Below are 19,140 nucleotides of genomic sequence, written 5' to 3'. Positions count from 1 at the left end.
ACCACGACCACCATTAGAAGCTGGCTTTTCATTCCGTGACTTTGATGCCACCTTAAAGGGAGGTGGAGGAGGTAAAGTTTTACCACTGGATGGAAACATGATCTCGATCTAGCTATAATCTGAAGTTTTGATTGTTAGAATGAGGCACTAAATTAAACGTTATTGCAGCGCCTCGAAGCGGACCGAGAAAATCAACCCCACGATATTTGGCGGTCAACTTTGGCAGAATCTAATCAGAAGCAAGCTCATGAATGGTTGAGCTTAGTAGACCCATTTTTGTTAGGCAGGTGATACGCATTGACACTTGCCTAATCTTCGCCCTCACGATGTGCAACTAAAGTTTGTTAGTCCGTTGCACTCACCATTAGCTCGCTCCACACCTCGAAGCGCAGACGAGTCCATTAGAGGCCGATCATCCCGACCTCATTTGCCGACATAATAACGTGTACTCTAAAAACAGTGTGACAGAAACGAGTCCGTCGGGGAAGACACTAAACCGTATTCTTTCGGTAGTGGTTATAGAGATGTATGGCTCCCAATAACGTTGGCCCATATGTGGCAAACGCCACTCCATCTTGTAGTTGCGTGCACGAGTTCCACCTTTATTACCCTGGGGGATGTATCAGAGGTGCTCTGGGAAGATGTGGGGTGTCGCGTCGGCGTGGGACCATAAGCGCCGCCTTTATTTCTGGGCCCGCCGGAACACCGGTCCCCGCCCTACACTGATAACCATGCGATCACCTGTATACCTTGCATCAAACAGCGGCAGTCTCCTCTTGTCGCTTTTTCATCCCAGTCAGGAATTGGCCATTTATTATTACTGTCTCACGGTCTTGGTACACAAGCGGCGAAGAGCGATAAGTTTGAAGAGCCACGGGGTTTGTACAAGGATTGTATGGGCCATAAGAACGACAGGGCGGTAATCAAGAAAGACTGGAGGTATTAATGAATGTATGTGTTTGCCTGGCCGTTCGCCGGATTTGCTTCTATTGGGAGACCAGGTGCCCAGCTGATAAATGGCCGCCTTTTGTGCTCGGCCATTGGCTTCGCACCTTAGACGTAGTGGCCTTGACATGGATTTCTTCACCAATCATGTAGCTACAACACTCAGCCTGCCGCGGGTTGCTGCATGTAAGCGCTGTGAGCCCAACAGGTGAAATCCTCACACGTCCTCAGAGCCTGATATATGCCCGCCGCCACCAAGAGCACGCGGGCCTCGCTATGCGCCTCCTCGAGCGCTGCTCTCTTGCGATTGTCTGTCCATACAACATCACGTCTTCCTCTCCGCTCGACATCGATCGCCGACCATGTCGAATCCTCAGAAGTACACGGTCGGCTGGATTTGTGCCGTCACCACCGAATTTGTCGCTGCGCGAGCCTTCTTTGATGAAAAACACGACCAACTCGAAACAATTGCCGACAATGACAATAATAACTATGCTCTGGGGAAAATCGGGAAGCACAGCGTTGTCATGGCCGTCTTGCCTAAATCTGAGTATGGTACGACCTCCGCCGCCACTGTGGCAAGAGACATGCTGCGCAGCTTTCCAAACATTCGTTTCGGATTAATGGTCGGCATCGGCGGCGGCGCCCCAAGCGCAAAGCACGATATACGCCTTGGCGATGTTGTTGTGAGTGCCCGCGGCAATGGGAAAGGCGGCGTGTTTCAATATGACTATGGCAAGACGATCCAGGAGCATGCGTTTGTGACGACAGGATCCTTGAACCAGCCGCCACAGTTGCTCCTGACAGCATTGAGCGGACTCGAAGCTGAATACGAGTTGGAAGGGCATCAGCTCAGCGCCCATGTTGATAGGGTGTTGGAACAACGGCCTCGTTTACGGCAGAAGTATTCTCGGCCACCCTCCGATAGCGATAGACTCTACCGGTCCGACATTGTGCATCCGGACTCGTCAGATAGATGCGGCGACGTGTGCAGCGACGATCCCGCTTGTCTGGTGGATCGAAAAGAACGGGGCGAGCAGGAGGATGACCCTGCCATCCATTATGGGTTGGTCGCCAGCGCAAACCAACTGATGAAGGATGCACTTGCTCGGGACAAGCTGGCGGCTAGTATGGATGTCCTTTGTTTCGAGATGGAGGCGGCCGGCTTGATGAACCATTTCCCGTGTCTGGTGATCCGCGGGATATGCGACTACTCCGACTCACACAAGAACAAGGAGTGGCAGGGCTATGCGGCAATGATGGCAGCGGCGTATGCCAAAGATCTCCTCCACCAGATTCCTCCCAGCAAGGTCGAGGCCGAGAAGCCTATTAGCGAAATCCTCAGTTCTAGTTAGTATCACAATGCCATCTCACGCTTCCTCTTCTAACCTTGAACAGTCGAATCCGCGGGAAATGAAACCAAACATACGGTGATGAGCATGGCCTCTGATCATCGGTTCGCTAAAATCGAGCGATGGCTGTCCCCGCCAGATTGTTCAACCAATGCCAATTTGGCAAGAAAACGCCGTCATCCCGGCACTGGGACCTGGCTTCTAAACAGTCCTGTGTTCCAGGAATGGAAACTTGGGTCACGTCAACACCTGTGGCTCTACGGCTTGGCAGGATGTGGCAAGACCATTCTGAGTACGACGATTCTGGATCATCTTCTGCAAATAGACACCCACACCACGCTTGCCTTCTTCTTCGACTTTAGCGATCCCAGGAAACAGAAACTGGAGGATCTCCTACGCTCCCTGGCAGTTCAGCTTTATTATACCGGGAACGACGCCGCGAGACGACTTGATAATCTTTTCACTTCTCATGATGATGGACGAAGACAACCGGATACGAATGCCTTGTCAGCCTGTGTTGACACCATGATACAAACTGCTGGAAAGGTTTTCATTATCATTGACGCCCTAGATGAGTGTACAACAAGGGAAGAACTTCTGCAATGGCTGAAACATTTAGCATCCAGGAAGGCTCAACTCATCGTTACTGGCCGGCCTGAAGTAGAGTTCCAAAGTGCGGTCCCTCGCTCGTTCGATGAGCACAATTGTATCTTACTTGACAAGCAGGCTGTCAATGCTGATATATGCGCTTACGTTGAGGCAACGCTTAAGCAGAAGCCTGATTTCGTGGATAAAAAGTTATCTCCAAGTATTCTAGAGGAGATGTGCGACAAGATTGGAAACAGAGCGGATGGAATGTAAGTTTTGGCATATGTCAGTTATCGAAGATACTTTTCTGATATTTGTCGCAGGTTCAGATGGGCAGCTTGTCAACTAGAAAGTCTTGCTCGATGTCTGACCCCAAAAGCCATCAAGATAGCTCTCAGATCTTTGCCCCGGGATCTGAATGAGACATACTACCGCATGTTCCAAAACATACCGTCGGAATACAAGAGTAGCGCGATTCGTCTCCTGCAGTTTCTCGTCTACACCAAGAGGCCTCTGACACTAGCAGAGGCTATCGAAGTGATAGCTACCGAAATAGATCAAGAGCCTGGGGGCTTCGATGTTGATGGCAGACTATCTCTAAAAACTGACATCCTACGATACTGCCCCAGCTTGGTGGTAATCGCCAAATTCACGAACTACGCTGGGACCGTGGAAGAACTTCATCTTGCTCACTTCTCTGTCAAAGAGTATCTTCTTGAGCAAGCCCAATTCGGCCTCGAAAGTGCCAGCATTGCCATCGCTAAAACTTGCTTGACGTACCTTTCCAACATCAGGGGCAGTCACAGCACAATTAGCGGTAATTTTCCAATGGCACGGTATGCCGCAAAGTCCTGGATAGACTACGCCGTTTCGGCCGAGGCTTCTGAAGACATAGTTCGAACTACCGTTAGCTTTTTACGAGACGAGACAGCATTTGGGCGGTGGTGTCGATTGTATCAGGCCGACCGCCGGTGGGACAGTGAACCAGGACCTCCTCGAGCATCCGGATTGTATTATGCTTGCCTTAGCGGACTTGTAGAGGCTGCAAGAAATCTGATTGCGGAAGGAGCTGAGATCAACGCACAAGGCGGCCAGTATGGCAATGCTCTGCAGGCTGCCTCATATGAAGGCCATCAAGAGGTTGTGCAACTGCTGCTAGATAAAGGAGCTGAGATCAACGCGCAAGGTGGCGAGTATGGCAATGCTCTGCAGGCTTCCTCATTTCGTGGCAAGAGAGAGGTTATGCAACTGCTGCTAGATAAAGGAGCCGAGGTCAATGCACAAGGCGGCCGGTACGGCAATGCTCTACAGGCTGCCTCAGATACGGGCAACCTAGAGGTCATGCAACTGCTGCTGGATGAGGGAGCGGATGTCAACGCGCAAGGTGGCGAGTATGGCAATGCTCTAAATGCTGCCATAATTCACGATCACCAGGAGGTCGTGCAACTGCTGCTAAATAAAGGAGCAGAGATCAACGCGCAGGGCGGCGGGTACGGCAATGCTCTGCAGGCTGCCTCATATGAAGGCCATCAAGAGATTGTGCAACTGCTGCTAGACAAAGGAGCCGAGGTCAATGCACAAGGCGGCGGGTACGGCAATGCTCTGCAGGCTGCCTCATATGAAGGCCATCAAGAGGTTGTGCAACTACTGCTAGATAAAGGAGCCGACGTTAATAGACAGGGCGGCAAGTACGGCAATGCTCTAAATGCTGCCATAATTCACGATCACCAGGAGGTCGTGCAACTGCTATTAGACAAAGGAGCCGAAGTTAATAGACAGGGCGGCTACTACGGTAATGCTCTACAGGCTGCCTCATATGAAGGCCATCAAGAGATTGTGCAACTGCTGCTAGACAAAGGAGCCGAGGTCAATGCACAAGGCGGCGGGTACGGCAATGCTCTGCAGGCTGCCTCATATGAAGGCCATCAAGAGGTTGTGCAACTGCTGCTAGATAAAGGAGCCGACGTTAATAGACAGGGCGGCAAGTACGGCAATGCTCTAAATGCTGCCATAATTCACGATCACCAGGAGGTCGTGCAACTGCTGCTAAATAAAGGAGCAGATGTCAACGCGCAGGGCGGCGGGTACGGCAATGCTCTGCAGGCTGCCTCATATGAAGGCCATCAAGAGGTTGTGCAGCTGCTGCTAGACAAAGGAGCCGAGGTCAATGCACAAGGCGGCCGGTACGGCAATGCTCTGCAGGCTGCCTCATATGAAGGCCATCAAGAGGTTGCGCAACTGCTGCTAGATAAAGGAGCTGACGTTAATAGACAGGGCGGCTGGTATGGCAATGCTCTGCAGGCTGCCTCATATAAAGGCCATCAAGAGATTGTGCAGCTGCTGCTAGACAAAGGAGCCGAGGTCAACGCACAAGGCGGCAAGTACGGCAATGCTCTGCAGGCTGCCATATATGAAGGCCATCAAGAGGTTGTGCGACTTCTCCTCGATAAAGGAGCCAAGATCAACGCGCAAGGCGGCGAGTATGATAATACTCTGCAAGCTGCCTTATATATGGGTAACCGAGAGGTTGTGCAACTGCTGCTAGACAAAGGAGACAATCTCAACGCGCAGGGCGGCTTATACGGTAATACTCTACAGGCTGCCTCAATTGAGGGCAACCTCGAGGTTGTGCAACTACTGCTAGACAGAGGAGCGGATGTTAACGCGCAGACACTACAGGCTGCCTCACGTGGCGGTAACCCCGAGATCGTGCAATTACTCAATCCGAACGGTGCCAAAATGATGACCGGAAAGCGATCCAGCTCAAAAAAACATCAGGGAACGAACGAAATTGCCTCGGCTTTAGACTCTACCGGTTTCGGTTGAACCTACGACCAAACCTCCAGTCCTTATGCTGCCGAAGCCATGGTCCCTACCTGTCATTCGTACCCAAGTAATTCCCCCAACGTTGTTGTTCTTATCTTTATTCTACTCCAGCTGAATATAGACGCACAGGTAATTCCCTAGACAGAATCTCGTTTGATCCATCGACACATTGAGACGGTGTAGAGACGAACTCACAAGGCAGGCGTGAGAAGAACATTAGTCGGAGATGGGATAGTAATAGACTCAATACATATGTTACGATTTACCTATAAGGACTAGGGCAACATCCAAGGGCGGAGGTGGTGCACAGTTGAGCGTAGAAGGCTTCCAACTAAATAACGTAGCAAGGCGTACCCGCGTATTAGTATATCGCCGGGCAAGAGTTCGAGGCCACTGGAGAATCAGTTTTTAAAGTTCGGCGACTCAGAGCTGAAAGAGATGGGCTGACCGCGCTTCTGCAGAAACATGGATCTGCAACTTGCATCAAGTTCGCAGACCCTCGTGTGCCTGCTTTGCGCCCGGCTGACGTGCTCCGTCCGGAACGACCCACAGTCGGTGAGATGTGGGCCGGCCGGCGCGAGGCCGCGGGAGAATGCTGCGATTAATTTGGCCCCGTTGACCCGGTTTCTTACCGGGGCTTAGAACAAATCCCGTTCCCGTTCGGCTCCCTCAGCGGTTCCGCATCGGGGCTCAGGCCAAGCTACGCTAGGCTCCTCTGTAAATCCGTCCCCTCTCCTTAAGCAGTTCAATTTTCACTTTCCACAGTGTTAATGTCTACCTTAACGAAAGACATCTTGATTGCGAATTCTTCTATCGAGCTGCGGTTTCCTCCTGCTGCAGAAATGGGCTCCCGAATCATGGGCCGGAATTGATATGATAATTTTTCCTAGCTGATCATCAGCACTGCATCAACATCATGCACGATATCAGGTGTGTCCATGCCAGATGACTTGTCGACTAATTGGCAACGACGTAAAATAGCTAGACTATCCAGGTATAGATCTGATGAACAACGCGGATAAAAGAGGACCTTCTGGAAGGGCTGCAGAAGATTTACGGTTATCTAGCAAGAGGGACATCGGGGATATTAAACAGCATTATGCTTACTAACTTGCAATCTTTCCGTACTGACAAGACCAATTGCCATACTCTGAATTAAACAGTGTAGTTATCATAACAAGACAGCCGTCTTCCGTAAATGTGAGTATACATCCTCATCCGATAACCTCTTGGATCAGACTCGCCCGCAGAGACTGCACCTCGACGGAAAAGGCATCTGGTACATGCTTGCCCGTCACCGACTTCCTTTTCCGGCTTTGTCTGTTACAATTAATGGATCCAAGAGGTTGTCGATCATGAATCTCCGCCAGCATCAAGTCTACCAACATGCATCCCCCGCTTGATCGATCATACAGGACGTTGCGTGGCTCCGCATCGTGGTGCAAGATTCGGTACTGGTGAAGTCGCTTGAGCGCTACAATGATCTGGTCGACAACATTCGGCCTAACCTCTTCCATCTCTCGCAAGACAGGCCGACCGCCATAACTGAGTAACAAAAAATGTACATATACGCCACTGTCGAAGTAATACGGCTTGATAAGGTCAACTATACCCAGACAGACTGGTACGACGGTGCCCTGAAGTGACCAAACATGATCGTACATCTTATTTTCGTGCCGTAGATGTCTTGCATCCATTGCCTCTACACCTTTAGTCACGAGCGTGTAACCACGCAATGACAGGCATAGCTTGAAGAGGGATCCTCGCGATCCCGAGATGCCAAGTGGCGTACAATCAGCATCATCCCCACGATCAGTTGCCAGTTGATCGCGCAAGAGGGCAACAAAGCTCCGTCGGTCGATATGTGCCTCGCCATGGTCCGCGATGTTAGGGCACCTCTCGTCTAGAGGGCCGCCGGAAGCAATTCCACGCAGACATGCATGGGTGCAGTATGGCCGGTCTCGTATATTTTGTCGCTTGTCCGCATTCCCTTGCGTATCGGACACTCTTCCTTGCACTTGTGTTTCACTCGAACTCGTGCTTCTCGACTCGCCTAATGAACGACCGGTTAGATTCGGTGTTGGAGAAGGGCTTTCGTCATCTTCGTTATTGTCGTCGCTGGATTGAACCTTCTTATCTTCGAGAGGCAGGCATTGCGAACGCGTTCGGATCGGCGAGCGTGTGAAACCTTGCCATCGTTGTGCTCTGTATGGTGTGGTGCGCTTTGCTTTGCGGAGCGTCGCAGGGATGCTTCTGAGCACGTCGTCGTACTCTACAGCCCATGTATCGAGTTGGTCTGCAGCGTTGTGCCACGCCTGAGACGGCAGTGGCGATCGAATAGCTTGGAGTACAAAGGCGTAGACTTGCGCCACAGCCGTCCGGTGAAGGCGATTCTCGTCATCGTCTTCAACATCTAGACTCGGTATGCAAACAGAGTAGTAGACGCAGGAGGGATCCCTTGGTATGTGCAAGAAGATGTACGTCTCCCCTGTACAGACGTAGCCATACTGCGTACCTTTACCAATCATGTACGAGAAGAGCTGCGTTATCACGGCGGTGGTGAGTCTCCTAGCTTCGAACTCGAAACCCTCGCCCTCCTGATTGATCACATCGCGGTCGGGTTGGATTTCTCCGACGAGTCCCGTAATGACCTCATCGCGACTCAGTTTATGGGGGGCTTTGTACTCAATCGCGACTGCTGGGAACCTCTGACCGTCTGACGTTCGGGATATGCAGAACTGGTCTGCCCGGTTGCCTTTTCCTCGTGCTTTCCGACGCCTCGATGTTCGGGCCGATGGTCTCGAGCTGAGGGAGACTTGATCCATAGATTCGGAAAGAGACTCGTCGGCAATTCCAAGATTGGTATGACTCTCAAACGTCAACGTTCCGTTGAGACCAAGGTGGCTTCTCAGGGTTAGATCGGCGTATGTAGCATCCACAAGCTTCTGAACTGCGTTCTCTACCACGTCCCGCTCACTGTTTCGAAGGTCAATCTCGCTACTAATCGGATGAAGCAACGACTCCACGTATTCTAGCTGGTGTCGAGATGGAAAACAGGACTGGGCGGCGAACGAGGGACTGAAGGCCAAGTCGGCCCAAACTTTTTCTTGCTTTGTTGGGAATGCATCCCAAGGGACGATTCGACGAGGGTAGAAGCGGCCGGTCGGATTAGTCGTATCGCCTTGGGTCGTGAGGGACCGATCGGTGACGATATCGATAGCTAGGCGGAGAGTATGGCAGGTCTCAAGGTACGGATTGATTGATAATGGCTGCGATGCGGTTGCGCGTCTTTCGATGGCCTCGCGTTTTTGTCGTTCTTCGGCGGCACGATTTTCGGCGGCTTCGCGTCGGCGCTGTTCTCCCTCCAACAGCTTCAGCAGCCTCTCTACTTCTTCCATCGAGTCTGATTGATTAATTCAAATGTGCGGGAAGAGGGTAGCGATAAGCATTCAGAACAATTCTTCATAAAATGTCTGGAGAAGGAAAACATTGAAACGACAATGGCCCTGCTGCCGTGGAAACCGCGCTAGAGACGCGTCAACTCAGTTCCCCGCTTTCCCCACATCGATGACTAACAAATGGGAGGCTTGCCATACCTGGTACCCCGCTGCAGACGCCAGTGCAAGAACAAACGAACGCACGACTACGGGCTTGTGTTAGTTTGTAGCGCAATTACGTAGGCGACCTAGCACTGTGTCGCAGGCACCAGTACGATTTGGCAATTAATGTCACGTGCATCTCCCATAATTAAACACTACCAACCCACCGACCTGCACTGATCACCCGCAGCTTGATTCTCCACTCAAAGATCCCTCTTTCGGTCTTGCATGCAAAATCCTCCTCATTTGAAACGTTTGCCACACTCAAGCCACCCTGCATCTCATCACGGCGTGGGGGTCTTTTGCGGTTTGTGATGTCAAGGTACGTCTTGCACCCACGTTTTTGGTGCCCCAATCAGACTCATCGTTTGTGTTTCTATCCTCTAGTGATACCGAATCCGAGGAGAAGCACCTCGAGAATGGTCGCTTCTATGGCTCATGGAAGCGCGGTACATACGTTTTTCCTATCGACTCGGTAAGCTTACACCAATCATCAAAAGTTCAATGACACCCTGACAGTTACCGCCCAGGAGGAGCTAGAGCGACTTGACATATTCCATAAGTGTTTTCTCGTGGCACGAGGCGAGCCTTTTAGTGCTCCTATTACGCGACGTTCGCCCAAAATCATGGATCTTGGCACAGGAACAGGCATTTGGCCCATTTGTTTGGCTGAAGAGTACGTTCATCGGATGAAAATTCCGGGCGATAGAAATTGACTCACATGAGAAAGCTACTTGTTCGATGCCCAAATTATGGCCATAGACTTGAACCAGGTTCAGTCCGCATTGTAAGACCCGAGAAATATCAATTGTGGATGGTTGATTAACTTGCTTTAGGATCCCAAGAGGAGTCACTTCGAAACAATTTGATATAGAAGAACCAATATGGGATTCGCTATTGACGGACTGTGATTTGATCCATATGCGCATGTTACTCGGAAGCATACAGACGGATTTATGGCCGCAAATCTATGGCAATGTCTTCGAGTAAGTCCGACACTACAAGCTTGGCTAGGACTAACATATGAGAAGGCATTTGGCTCCAGACCATGGCTACATCGAACATGTAGAGATTGATTGGACTCCAAGGTGGCAAGGCGATGACCAGCCCGAAAACTCATCTTTTCAGAGATGGTCGGAGCTTTTCCTTTCCAGTATGGACAAGTCCAATCGTAGTGCCAGAGTTGTACCGGCGAAGATGCAACAATTGATCAAGGCTGCGGGGTTCACCGATGTCAAGGAAAAGGTCATTCAAGCCTTTGTCTGTCCTTGGACTAGTAATTCGTACGAGCAGGACGTCGCTCGCTGGTTTAACCTTGCCCTAAGCCGCAGTTTTGAAACGCTGAGCATGATGCCGCTGATAAAGAAGCAGGGACTGACGTACGAAGAAGTTGGTGAACTCTGCGCCCGGGCTAGAGAAGAGATCTGTGTTCTACAGAATCACGCGTTTTGCAACATGTAAGCTTTTGGGTCGGCCGGCCTACCAAGTCGAACCGCAATACTGATTGTGTCTCAGATATGTTTGGACGGCGCGAAAGCCGGAGGGGTGTTTGTCCAATGCACATATTGGGCAGACAGAAACCGTTGATCGTACCTTTGACGCTGAAATTAATTAAATTGAGGTTGTCGTCGCCAGTATCGATGTTATGTTCTATTGAGATCTCTTCTCTTAGGGTCGACGGTCGTCATAGTATACCGTTTCCAATCGACTGTCATCCTACAATAATATTCTTCACCTCTATATTGCTCTGCCTTGCTTGTGTTTTGAAACGTATGAGGCGGATCTAGCCTGGAAGGCTCAAAAGGAAGCCTAGGCCATCACGGCATCATCTAGCATGTTTTCCATTGGCGAGCTTAAGCTGTTGCCTCATCCGTCAATACTTGTCTTAAGATGCCTCTTATTAGCCACAAGTCGATTCTGCAGGAGTTGTGCTGTACTAGCAATCACGAACTATGATGACGAATAGAAACGGGGTATAAGATAAAAAAACGTAATCTTAAAAGGCGGAAAATGATCTTTATGATTACTTATCTCGTGCGAAAATACATCAATGTCAGCTATTCAATTGCACACCTCTAATATGACCAAGAATAGACCGTCCATGCTATAATCCTGTCACAGGCGAGTCTCCTTCTGGTGATAACATGCCGCTCCAGTAAAGTACTTAAAAGGGCCAGTTTAGCTCAGCCACAGTAACAGTTCTTGATGACTCGCTTCCCAATGACGGCTTCGAAATGTTCTATTTTCGGAATGTTGCTTCTGACCTTGGCAAGACGATTGAGCTCGTTGATCCATTGTAACTCGTCCTCCTTCCTGGTGGGGTCCGGTGCGAATTCAATAGTTTCACAGCATCGATTTGGCCATCCACGGTCCGCTTTTACTATCAGAACCCTCTTCAGGCCGAGGAATAAATCTTCTTTAAATAAGTCGTCAAGTTGATTCCCACGTGACAAAGCAATCGACTCGATTTCGTTCACTTCAGGGTATGAGCCAATGCTGTCGTGCACGTCTCCCTCGATATAGAGGATGTCAACGTTGGGGCGGAAATATATCGGTCTAGTTATCGTGTGGTTGTTGGCGCCCTTTTTGAAGAAAGGTTTGAAATGTGCAAGAGCAACCTCGCGGGATTCTCGGCATGTGTGGAGAAGTGCTGGCGCGCGGGCAGAACAGAAGAATGTCAGGCCAAGTTCCAAACCTCCTGGCGTAGGCAATTCGGTTACGCGAAGGACACGCTGATCCGGTAATGCAAAATTCCAAATAAGCAGCCGCAGTTCAGGCGCCAGGTCCATGAAGGACTTGCCATTATGGCATCGTAGCTTTCGGTTGTAGTCTTCGGCGGCGCGAAGCTGGGCTTTCAGACTCTCGTTTTCCCGTAACAAATCACGGATGATTGGCGATAGGTCTTGGTGAATAGCATCCATATCGTTTTATTGAGATGAAATAGATGGGTGATAAGGATACGAACGACGCTTTTGAGGTAGAAGGAAGAGAAATAAACCTGCGGCGAGGTGGAAGGAGGCAGGGAGTTTTATATTCCTCCAAGTTAAACAGATGGCGCTAAGCCCAGAAGTGGATAAAGTATGGGTCTGGGCACTAACTAATAAGCGCCGACAATCGCGCTACAATGTGGGCCTAGCTCCGAAAAGGAGTGGATCTGCTCCTCATAAAAGAAAATAAACTTTCTAACTTTATCTAATTTTAGAAGCGATTATCTGTCTTTGTACGGGCAACAAAATTCAGTAGCCGTAGGACCACGGAATCTTTTTCCAAGTAGCGACCGCGAGATTGTGGCATGAGGCAAAGGCCAATATACCGTACGACCTGACCCCTTTCTGTGCCCTTAAGCGACGGATTTAGTTACCCTCCGCTTGAGGAGGCCCCCGGCAGAAGAAGCAAGTCTTGCCTCGCCTAGGAGGATAGCAGGCTGTCATATCAGGGTCTTTTTTGACAACACCAGTTGTTTGGGTGGTACATTCGGCGTCGATCCGTCCTTTCATAGTCAATTAGTAAGCGCTTAACTGGTAGTGGCCTTGCATGTATAATGGATTGGGCCATGGGCCTCGATCAGATGTATTTAGCTATGAGGGCGAAAACAGCCTTAAGCCGTTCAGATTATCTAGATCGTTTGATCTTTAGGCATTTTTTCTCAAGAAAATCTACGAGAGCCTGCTGTTCGGGATGCAAAAGCCAGTTTTCTCATCGAAGGAGAGATTCTCAAGCTGCTAGGCAACCATCTACGCACCGTGGAGTATAGAACCTTGAATTTCTATCAGGCCAATACTGACGAGCTTGCAGATTTCTGGGACAATCTGACCCGGAAGGTTTCAAATTTGCAGAAGCGGCTTGAACACTGAGCCGAAACGCTTTCTGAATCGTATCCAGATGGCGATATGTCAACCATAAGAACGAATCTCACGTGGTGCTTGGCTGAAACTACATAACTCAGGGCTGGGACGATATGGAGCATAAGCACGGGGCTACCGGCTGAGGACAACCACTGCCCCAACCTGGTTTAGCCAGTCGAAGACATCTCACTCCCTTGAACCATGGGCAACTTACGTGTGTGTTCTTCCCCTGACAATTTGTGATAAAAGCAGAATGCTAGATAGGCATAAAACGATCTTCATAATTGACTCTCAAATAGAATACATTGATGTCCGAATCTCAATTGCACGCCTTTATGCTCTACGTGCTCGCTTGTCTCCTCCATCAACTTCTGGATCTTCTCGTGGTCGCTTATTGTTAGGCTGGACATCATCATCCCGCCCTACCGTGCAGCTTGATTCGCGGCTGAAACTGGCTCCTCCACCGACTCCTGGATCTTCTCGCAGTTGCTCGTTGTCAACATCATCCCGACCTACCGTGCAGCTTGATTCACAGCTCAAACTGGCTCCATTATCAGCTTCTGAGCCTTCCTGTGGCCGTTTGCTGTTGGACTCATCATTGCACTCCCCTGGAATACAGCTTGGTTCGCGGCTCGAATTCAGAATAGTTGGTGAAGGACACGGCCCCAACTCCTTGAACTTTCGTGCCAAGTACTTCTTCCCCTCCTTCTGTGCAATTTCCTCATAACTAAATTCCTCACTGCCAAATTTAATCCATGCACTGGCTCCATTAGCGATAAGAAACTGGATAGTGGCCCAAGCGTGTTCTTCAACCTGTGTCCCAAGTATAGCATAGATAATTGGTGTTGCAGATGATCCGTCAGTAACGTCGGGATTGGCGCCAAAAGAGTGAATATATCTCTGTATATTGCAGTTAAGCCCTGCCCAGGCAGCGCCGTGTAAACCATTGGCAAAGGATTCCCGTCCCGGGTTTGCATGATAGCTTTCAAGGGTAGTAGCTATTCCTTCATGCCCCTGATGGTTGGCATAGAATAAGGCAAGGTCCAATTCTCTTTGTATACAGGTCTGGTAAAGGTTGTATACATGACTGACGTTCACAGAATCATTCTGCATAGCAGCGATGCATAGCGGGGAGAGCATCGTCTGACGAGAGTATTTTGGGTCATGCTGTCGGGAGAGAAGGGCGCCAAGGGGCTCGAAAGGTTTGGGATCGTCCACTCTACGTAGGAGAAACACAGGATGTATTGCGGACAAGTTGTCAGAATGGGGGTTTGAGGGCATCATTTTGAACTGAGGTGTTGGATAGACAGAGACGTATGAAGATGTTTTGGAACGAGCTGAGCTGTCTTGTAATAGAGCGATGCTGATGAAGAAAGAAGTTAGGAGAGAGTTGGAAACGGGGAAGACGACCCTTAAGTACTCTGCTGGACAGGATAACATGACTAACCACATGAGAGAGAGTATGTGTCTCTTGGTCTTTTGCATGGTCAGCTGAAATGTATTTCGTATCAAATTGACAGTGAACCCACCAATGATATCACACCATGTTTGCGAATGGCTGCATTAAACCATACGGATTGGATGTCAATGGCAGGTCAAGACTGAGGTTAGTTAAAGATAGAGCGCTTGTAAATGTGTAAAAAGGGGGCTTGCCGGTCCAGAGACATGCCCAACAACACCAGAACGGCACTCCTATTGGAGATACTGCCTCATGGCCGACAACTTGGTCAATCATAAGCAGGCTACCATCATAGCCTGTATGAGGGGCTAGCACGTATTCAGTCCATTGATTCATTGGTGAGATGAGGTGATGGGCGGCCTGTGAAGAAACTAACCGGTAGAGAGTCTTTCAAGGTAGGCACCGCCCCTTTCCAGCATCAGCTGTGTATGCCTAGCCATGGTTGGGTTAACTACAGAACTCATCTTCTGGATAGGAGCAGGTTCTGCGTTTGAGACATCGGATTGCAGGCTGGGCTTGTCTTCAATATGTAAGGGCAATGGGAAAGAGATATGACACGGCAAATTGAAGCAGCGGGTAACAGTTCTTTCAGAGTAGCACAGAATTGACTATATACTCAGTATAAATATGATCTCAGGTTGTAACTGACCGGCATTTATCTTCGAGCCAATGTACCAGATCAACACTTTTCCCCATTGCCCTGGCTAGATCGGCGCATGTCCAATGGTATTGCCATATCCCCTGAGTATCTAAAGCATCCCTATCTAGTTCAAGAAGCACTAAAAGAACCTCCTTTATTTGTTCATCGTCATCTAGGTAGAGTGCGTGAATGGCGGGTGGGACTGAATCCACATCACTGATACCCGGTAAACAAAACTTCGGATAAAGGCGCCGGATATACTGGCTCTGGCCCTTTCTTGCAGCAATATGTGCCGTACTTAAGGTATTGCCGGTTTCATCTCTCTCAGCATCTCTCTCTGTAAGGAGTTCGACAATGCTAGAGTGTCCTTGAAGACAAGCTAGTGAGAGAGGGCTAATGAGCTCATTGGACTCATGAGGGTCAGGGAATATTGACAGATGCTCGACAGCCTCTTTGTCTCCTAGGAATGCTGCAGCAGATAGCGGTGTAACAAGAATGACACAGCTCTGGCGGGGTTCAAAGACTGGGGCTCTTGTAGAAGGGTTGATTTTGAAGTCATCGTACGGAAAGATGTTTTGGTCGAGTTTCAAGGAGCACTCGGCCTTGTATCCCTTCGGATTAAGAAGCTGAGCATTGACCCAAGAAGCAATACTACTGCAGTCGAAATCGAATTCTTCGCAAGACATGATGTATGGTTGAATAGTCGATGATGGGACTGTGACAAACGAGAGGGAGATAAGCTTATATAGAGGGCGGAGGCAATTGCATAGCCTCACCTTGAATCCAGCGTCATTCGCCGGCGGCTGTGTCGCATAGTAGTATAGGGGCTGACAACAAGACCAGTGTCTACTACTACTCGGAGGTTTAAGCTCCCCCAAGCGGCCGGTAGCTCTTCCGTACCACCTCTAAAGAATGCGTAGAAAGAAACAGTATATTGCAATCTCAAGGTACTAATAAACATATGAATCCAATTTAACCAGGCACAGATCGTCAGACACAGACTCTCAAATTTCCTCCATAGCATAGACTTATTTTTGCATTTATTCGCTTTCCTGTTCCACCATGACCTTCTCATTCTTTCTCCCTTCTTTCTCTTGTCTCCCGACTGAGCAAGCTTGGTTGTAAGAAGGGAGGTAAGCTTCTTGGTACGGTGGTAGGCTTCCTCCAGTTGCTCGACAAGAGCACCATATGTCTTCCACTGAGTCATGCAATTTATCCCACCAGAGGCAGGCGGTAACACCCATCGCACACCATTTAGAAGTATCCTCAGGTAAAGGTACTTCCCGTACTGTCTTTAGGAAACCTTGTAAGTCTTCACAAGGGCAGCCCTCTCTATGACTTCGAGTGTCTCGAAGAAACCGAAGGATGTCTTCAGGTGCAAGAACCATCCTATCTTGAAAGGCTATCGGATTGCCTTGACTATCCAAGACATTAGGTCTCCCCCAGAGCCATGCATGTGCAAGAACTGAAATTAGCAGTCTACGCCGAGCATAGTGTAGTCTTTGCTGTCGTTCTGATGCATCTATCGATGAATGGAAGAAGTTAACCATAGATATAAGTTTCTTCTGTATACGGACTTTGAGAGATCCTTCGTTATTTGCTTTGAGTAAAAATAATCCATCTCTCTTTAAGAAGATTGTAGATGGACTGATCCATGGAACTGGCTGAAGGCTCTGTAATAACTTCATTTTATTTAAGAGCGCTTCTTTCATTTCGTCGGGCTCGCGATAGATAGGCGCGCAGAGCATCTTTCTCGGGAGGGATAGCATGTTTAACTTGTAGATAAAGGGTATTAGATAAATAATTAAATGGATGATGGATTTTAACAATTTATCGGATATCTTATGGCCTGTCTACGAAGCTTTATATAATAGATCTTTGGCCAACTCCAATCCTGTTGTCATCAAGTAGTAGCTGTTAATTTTAAAAAATATGTTAAAATTAGTGACTGTGAAGTACCTATGGAATAGCAATCTATCTAATGTCATTACGCGCCAGCTGTTAAGAAAATCCCACGAACTACAGTAGTCTATTGGTGAATCGGTCAGAAACAGTAACAGGAGTCCTCCCCATTTCGGCCCCGTGTAAAGGAAAAGTGGGCCAGAGCACGTTTAAGCGCCGACAACCCCGCCCTCCGTGATGTGGGTCTGTCCGGGAAGGTGGGTCCATTCCGGCGTCGCCGTAAGGGAGTCGTCTTGACGATGATGATGGTCATCGGCGTAATTGACTGAAACCTTCAATACAACTCGCCAAGCGACCTCAAGGAGCAGGGGGCTAGAAGCAGCAGACTCTTACTTGAAACGTGGATAACGGATGAAGACTTGCCATTAGAGTCTGCCCTAGCTACAGGCAGGGGAAGAAAGAAGCCAGAACCCAGAGAAGACGCTAAAGTTAATAGGACTAAATTAAGGCACTGCATATATTATCAGGAAATTCACACGCTACAAGCTATAACACATAATGACAATGTCTTCTACCTGCTTGACCCCGTATAACGCTATGATCGTTGAATCACATGAAGAACTGCGATTATACAGTGTCTTGGCCGCGGTTTTTAACTGGCTGTTTCTAGCTGGATTCGTTGTTTTCCCCGGAACATTCACGTCTTTGGGTAAAGCCGCAGCGTTGAGCGAGTCGAAAACTGGGCAAGCGGTGCAGAAGGTCATGCATCACACTCCCCTTATTGTCATCGGGTGCCTGTGCTGCTTCCTAGGTAGCATCGGCATTGGATGGATCGCATGGAAGCGCAAAAGGAACCATGTCTGGCTCAATGATCATATCTTCATGTAGGCTCCAGAATCATTATTCTCTAGCAATTTCTAACCTTTCTCAAGGCCCGGATTATTGAACTCGATGGTTGCCCTCCTCATGAGCCTTACCAACATTTATACTGCGCAAAGAGGCAGCTGGTCCAGCACGGCCATCGTCACTGTTTCTATCATCGGAGGTTGGACAGCAATAATGGGAGCATTCTTTTCTGTTTACGACCTATGGCTGCTGAAGAAGTTGAAGAAGCTACTGTGACCAATACTGGCTCAATTTTCTGTCTTGCATAGATTGCTACACCATCCTCGCCTGGATTCAGCATCAATTTGCTCCAGAGTCCAGGTGTCCGTCATTACCGTCAATTTGCCTGTAACTCCATATGTTTAGGAATGCTTTCTTTCCAGGTGCTTAATAAAGATCCCAAAACGGGCGAATTCCTTCCTGTTACTTCTGCAGAATGGACAAACAAAAAGATTCTTGGCGTTTCTGCAATGCGCAGGCCGTTCATTTGCCCCAAGAGCTCTGTCGTGTGCTTGGAGTCGATAGATCAAACTCATTGGGAGATCATCTGGCCAAACTTCAGAACACCTGCCATGCGATTTCGGGCAAACTTGTGGAAGCGGCTGACTGAGACGCAGCTTCGATAAGCCATCAGTTCTATCTGTTCGTAGAGTGCCTAGAACCCCTGAGTTATGCATGTGAGCAAGTGCCTCTGTGCAATGATCGACTTGAATGCCAAACAGCGATACAGTGGCTGCGCATGTTGCAGGTGCGGAGCGGTGGTAGTGCGATAGATGCGATAGAGCTTCCACAAGAGGAAGTACTCTGAAATTGAGCTGGTGGTCTTCGCATCTCAGAATGTACCAAAGACCAGTGTCTGGGGGGTATTGGATGATCGTGCTGTTCGATAGAATACGGTGGTTTTCTGCAGAGGCACCTTTAGATTGCAGTGAAAAACAAGCACCGTCGACCGACTATAGTAACGAGTGAGACTGGGCGAGACGACAGAGGAGTGAGAAGAAGTCTACCTCAAGAGCAATTGTTCTTGGTACGCGTTCAGACAGGATGCTGGAAACGAGCTTTATAACTGGTCTTCATGACAGGCGTGTATAGGTGCAAA

At 49.1% G+C, this 19,140-nt stretch overlaps 8 protein-coding genes across 9 annotated transcripts; 3 read left to right on the top strand and 5 right to left on the bottom strand.

Annotated features, from left to right (window-relative positions):
- Positions 1 to 1,028: 1,028 nt before the first annotated feature.
- Positions 1,029 to 5,913, top strand: FOXG_14775 (uncharacterized protein; the record flags this gene model as incomplete). 2 transcript variants are annotated; one of them, XM_018394836.1, is made up of 6 exons in its annotated part: positions 1,029 to 2,295; positions 2,344 to 3,154; positions 3,209 to 4,410; positions 5,302 to 5,510; positions 5,565 to 5,778; positions 5,841 to 5,913. In XM_018394836.1, the coding sequence occupies 5 exons, from the start codon at positions 1,308 to 1,310 to the stop codon at positions 5,709 to 5,711; spliced, it is 3,357 nt and encodes a 1,118-aa protein (XP_018254444.1). In that variant the 3' UTR covers positions 5,712 to 5,778; positions 5,841 to 5,913. The 2 variants fall into 2 exon arrangements, with proteins under 2 accessions (XP_018254444.1, XP_018254445.1); XM_018394837.1 differs by lacking the exon at positions 5,841 to 5,913 and having other exon boundaries at positions 1,308 to 2,295; positions 5,302 to 5,469; positions 5,565 to 5,832.
- Positions 5,914 to 6,310: 397 nt separating this feature from the next.
- Positions 6,311 to 9,220, bottom strand: FOXG_14774 (uncharacterized protein). Its single transcript, XM_018394835.1, has one exon. The coding sequence runs from the start codon at positions 9,107 to 9,109 to the stop codon at positions 6,926 to 6,928; it is 2,184 nt and encodes a 727-aa protein (XP_018254443.1). The 5' UTR covers positions 9,110 to 9,220; the 3' UTR covers positions 6,311 to 6,925.
- A 224-nt stretch (positions 9,221 to 9,444) lies between these two features.
- FOXG_14773 (uncharacterized protein) lies at positions 9,445 to 11,121 on the top strand. Its single transcript, XM_018394834.1, has 7 exons — positions 9,445 to 9,632; positions 9,698 to 9,785; positions 9,841 to 9,986; positions 10,041 to 10,097; positions 10,147 to 10,296; positions 10,342 to 10,767; positions 10,826 to 11,121. Exons 1-7 carry the CDS (start codon positions 9,625 to 9,627, stop codon positions 10,923 to 10,925), a joined length of 975 nt encoding a protein of 324 aa, XP_018254442.1. The 5' UTR covers positions 9,445 to 9,624; the 3' UTR covers positions 10,926 to 11,121.
- A 191-nt stretch (positions 11,122 to 11,312) lies between these two features.
- On the bottom strand, positions 11,313 to 12,287 carry FOXG_14772 (uncharacterized protein). The gene has a single exon (XM_018394833.1). It carries the CDS (start codon positions 12,229 to 12,231, stop codon positions 11,494 to 11,496), a length of 738 nt encoding a protein of 245 aa, XP_018254441.1. The 5' UTR covers positions 12,232 to 12,287; the 3' UTR covers positions 11,313 to 11,493.
- A 1,201-nt stretch (positions 12,288 to 13,488) lies between these two features.
- On the bottom strand, positions 13,489 to 14,439 carry FOXG_14771 (uncharacterized protein; the record flags this gene model as incomplete). Its single annotated transcript, XM_018394832.1, has 1 exon — positions 13,489 to 14,439. The coding sequence occupies one exon, from the start codon at positions 14,437 to 14,439 to the stop codon at positions 13,489 to 13,491; it is 951 nt and encodes a 316-aa protein (XP_018254440.1).
- Positions 14,440 to 15,247: 808 nt separating this feature from the next.
- FOXG_21661 (uncharacterized protein) lies at positions 15,248 to 15,940 on the bottom strand (the record flags this gene model as incomplete). Its single annotated transcript, XM_018402008.1, has 1 exon — positions 15,248 to 15,940. One exon carries the CDS (start codon positions 15,938 to 15,940, stop codon positions 15,248 to 15,250), a length of 693 nt encoding a protein of 230 aa, XP_018254439.1.
- A 1,780-nt stretch (positions 15,941 to 17,720) lies between these two features.
- FOXG_14770 (uncharacterized protein) lies at positions 17,721 to 18,278 on the top strand (the record flags this gene model as incomplete). The annotated part of the gene is made up of 2 exons (XM_018394831.1): positions 17,721 to 18,040; positions 18,089 to 18,278. The coding sequence occupies 2 exons, from the start codon at positions 17,721 to 17,723 to the stop codon at positions 18,276 to 18,278; spliced, it is 510 nt and encodes a 169-aa protein (XP_018254438.1).
- Positions 18,277 to 19,126, bottom strand: FOXG_21660 (uncharacterized protein). Its single transcript, XM_018402007.1, has 2 exons — positions 19,049 to 19,126; positions 18,277 to 18,994 (listed from the first exon to the last, which is right to left on the bottom strand). The coding sequence occupies exon 2, from the start codon at positions 18,716 to 18,718 to the stop codon at positions 18,404 to 18,406; it is 315 nt and encodes a 104-aa protein (XP_018254437.1). The 5' UTR covers positions 18,719 to 18,994; positions 19,049 to 19,126; the 3' UTR covers positions 18,277 to 18,403.
- Between the last annotated feature and the right edge of the window lie 14 nt (positions 19,127 to 19,140).

The sequence above is a fragment of the Fusarium oxysporum genome, chromosome 12 (genome assembly GCF_000149955.1).
Source record: "Fusarium oxysporum f. sp. lycopersici 4287 chromosome 12, whole genome shotgun sequence".
Classification (NCBI taxonomy): Eukaryota; Fungi; Ascomycota; class Sordariomycetes; order Hypocreales; family Nectriaceae; genus Fusarium; species Fusarium oxysporum.
The sequence above is the reverse complement of the archived record's forward strand: the minus strand, read 5'-3'. Positions and strand labels throughout refer to the sequence as shown.

Excerpts from the sequence above, each read along its gene's own strand:
- FOXG_14774 (XM_018394835.1), bottom strand. The coding sequence starts at position 9,109 with ATGGAAGAAGTAGAGAGGCTGCTGAAGCTGTTGGAGGGAGAACAGCGC.
- FOXG_14773 (XM_018394834.1), top strand. Across the intron at positions 9,786-9,840 it reads ACGTTTTTCCTATCGACTCG|GAGGAGCTAGAGCGACTTGA; the intron begins GTAAGCTTACAC and ends GTTACCGCCCAG. Across the intron at positions 10,768-10,825 it reads AATCACGCGTTTTGCAACAT|ATATGTTTGGACGGCGCGAA; the intron begins GTAAGCTTTTGG and ends ATTGTGTCTCAG.
- FOXG_14772 (XM_018394833.1), bottom strand. The coding sequence starts at position 12,231 with ATGGATGCTATTCACCAAGACCTATCGCCAATCATCCGTGATTTGTTA.
- FOXG_21660 (XM_018402007.1), bottom strand. The coding sequence starts at position 18,718 with ATGCATAACTCAGGGGTTCTAGGCACTCTACGAACAGATAGAACTGAT.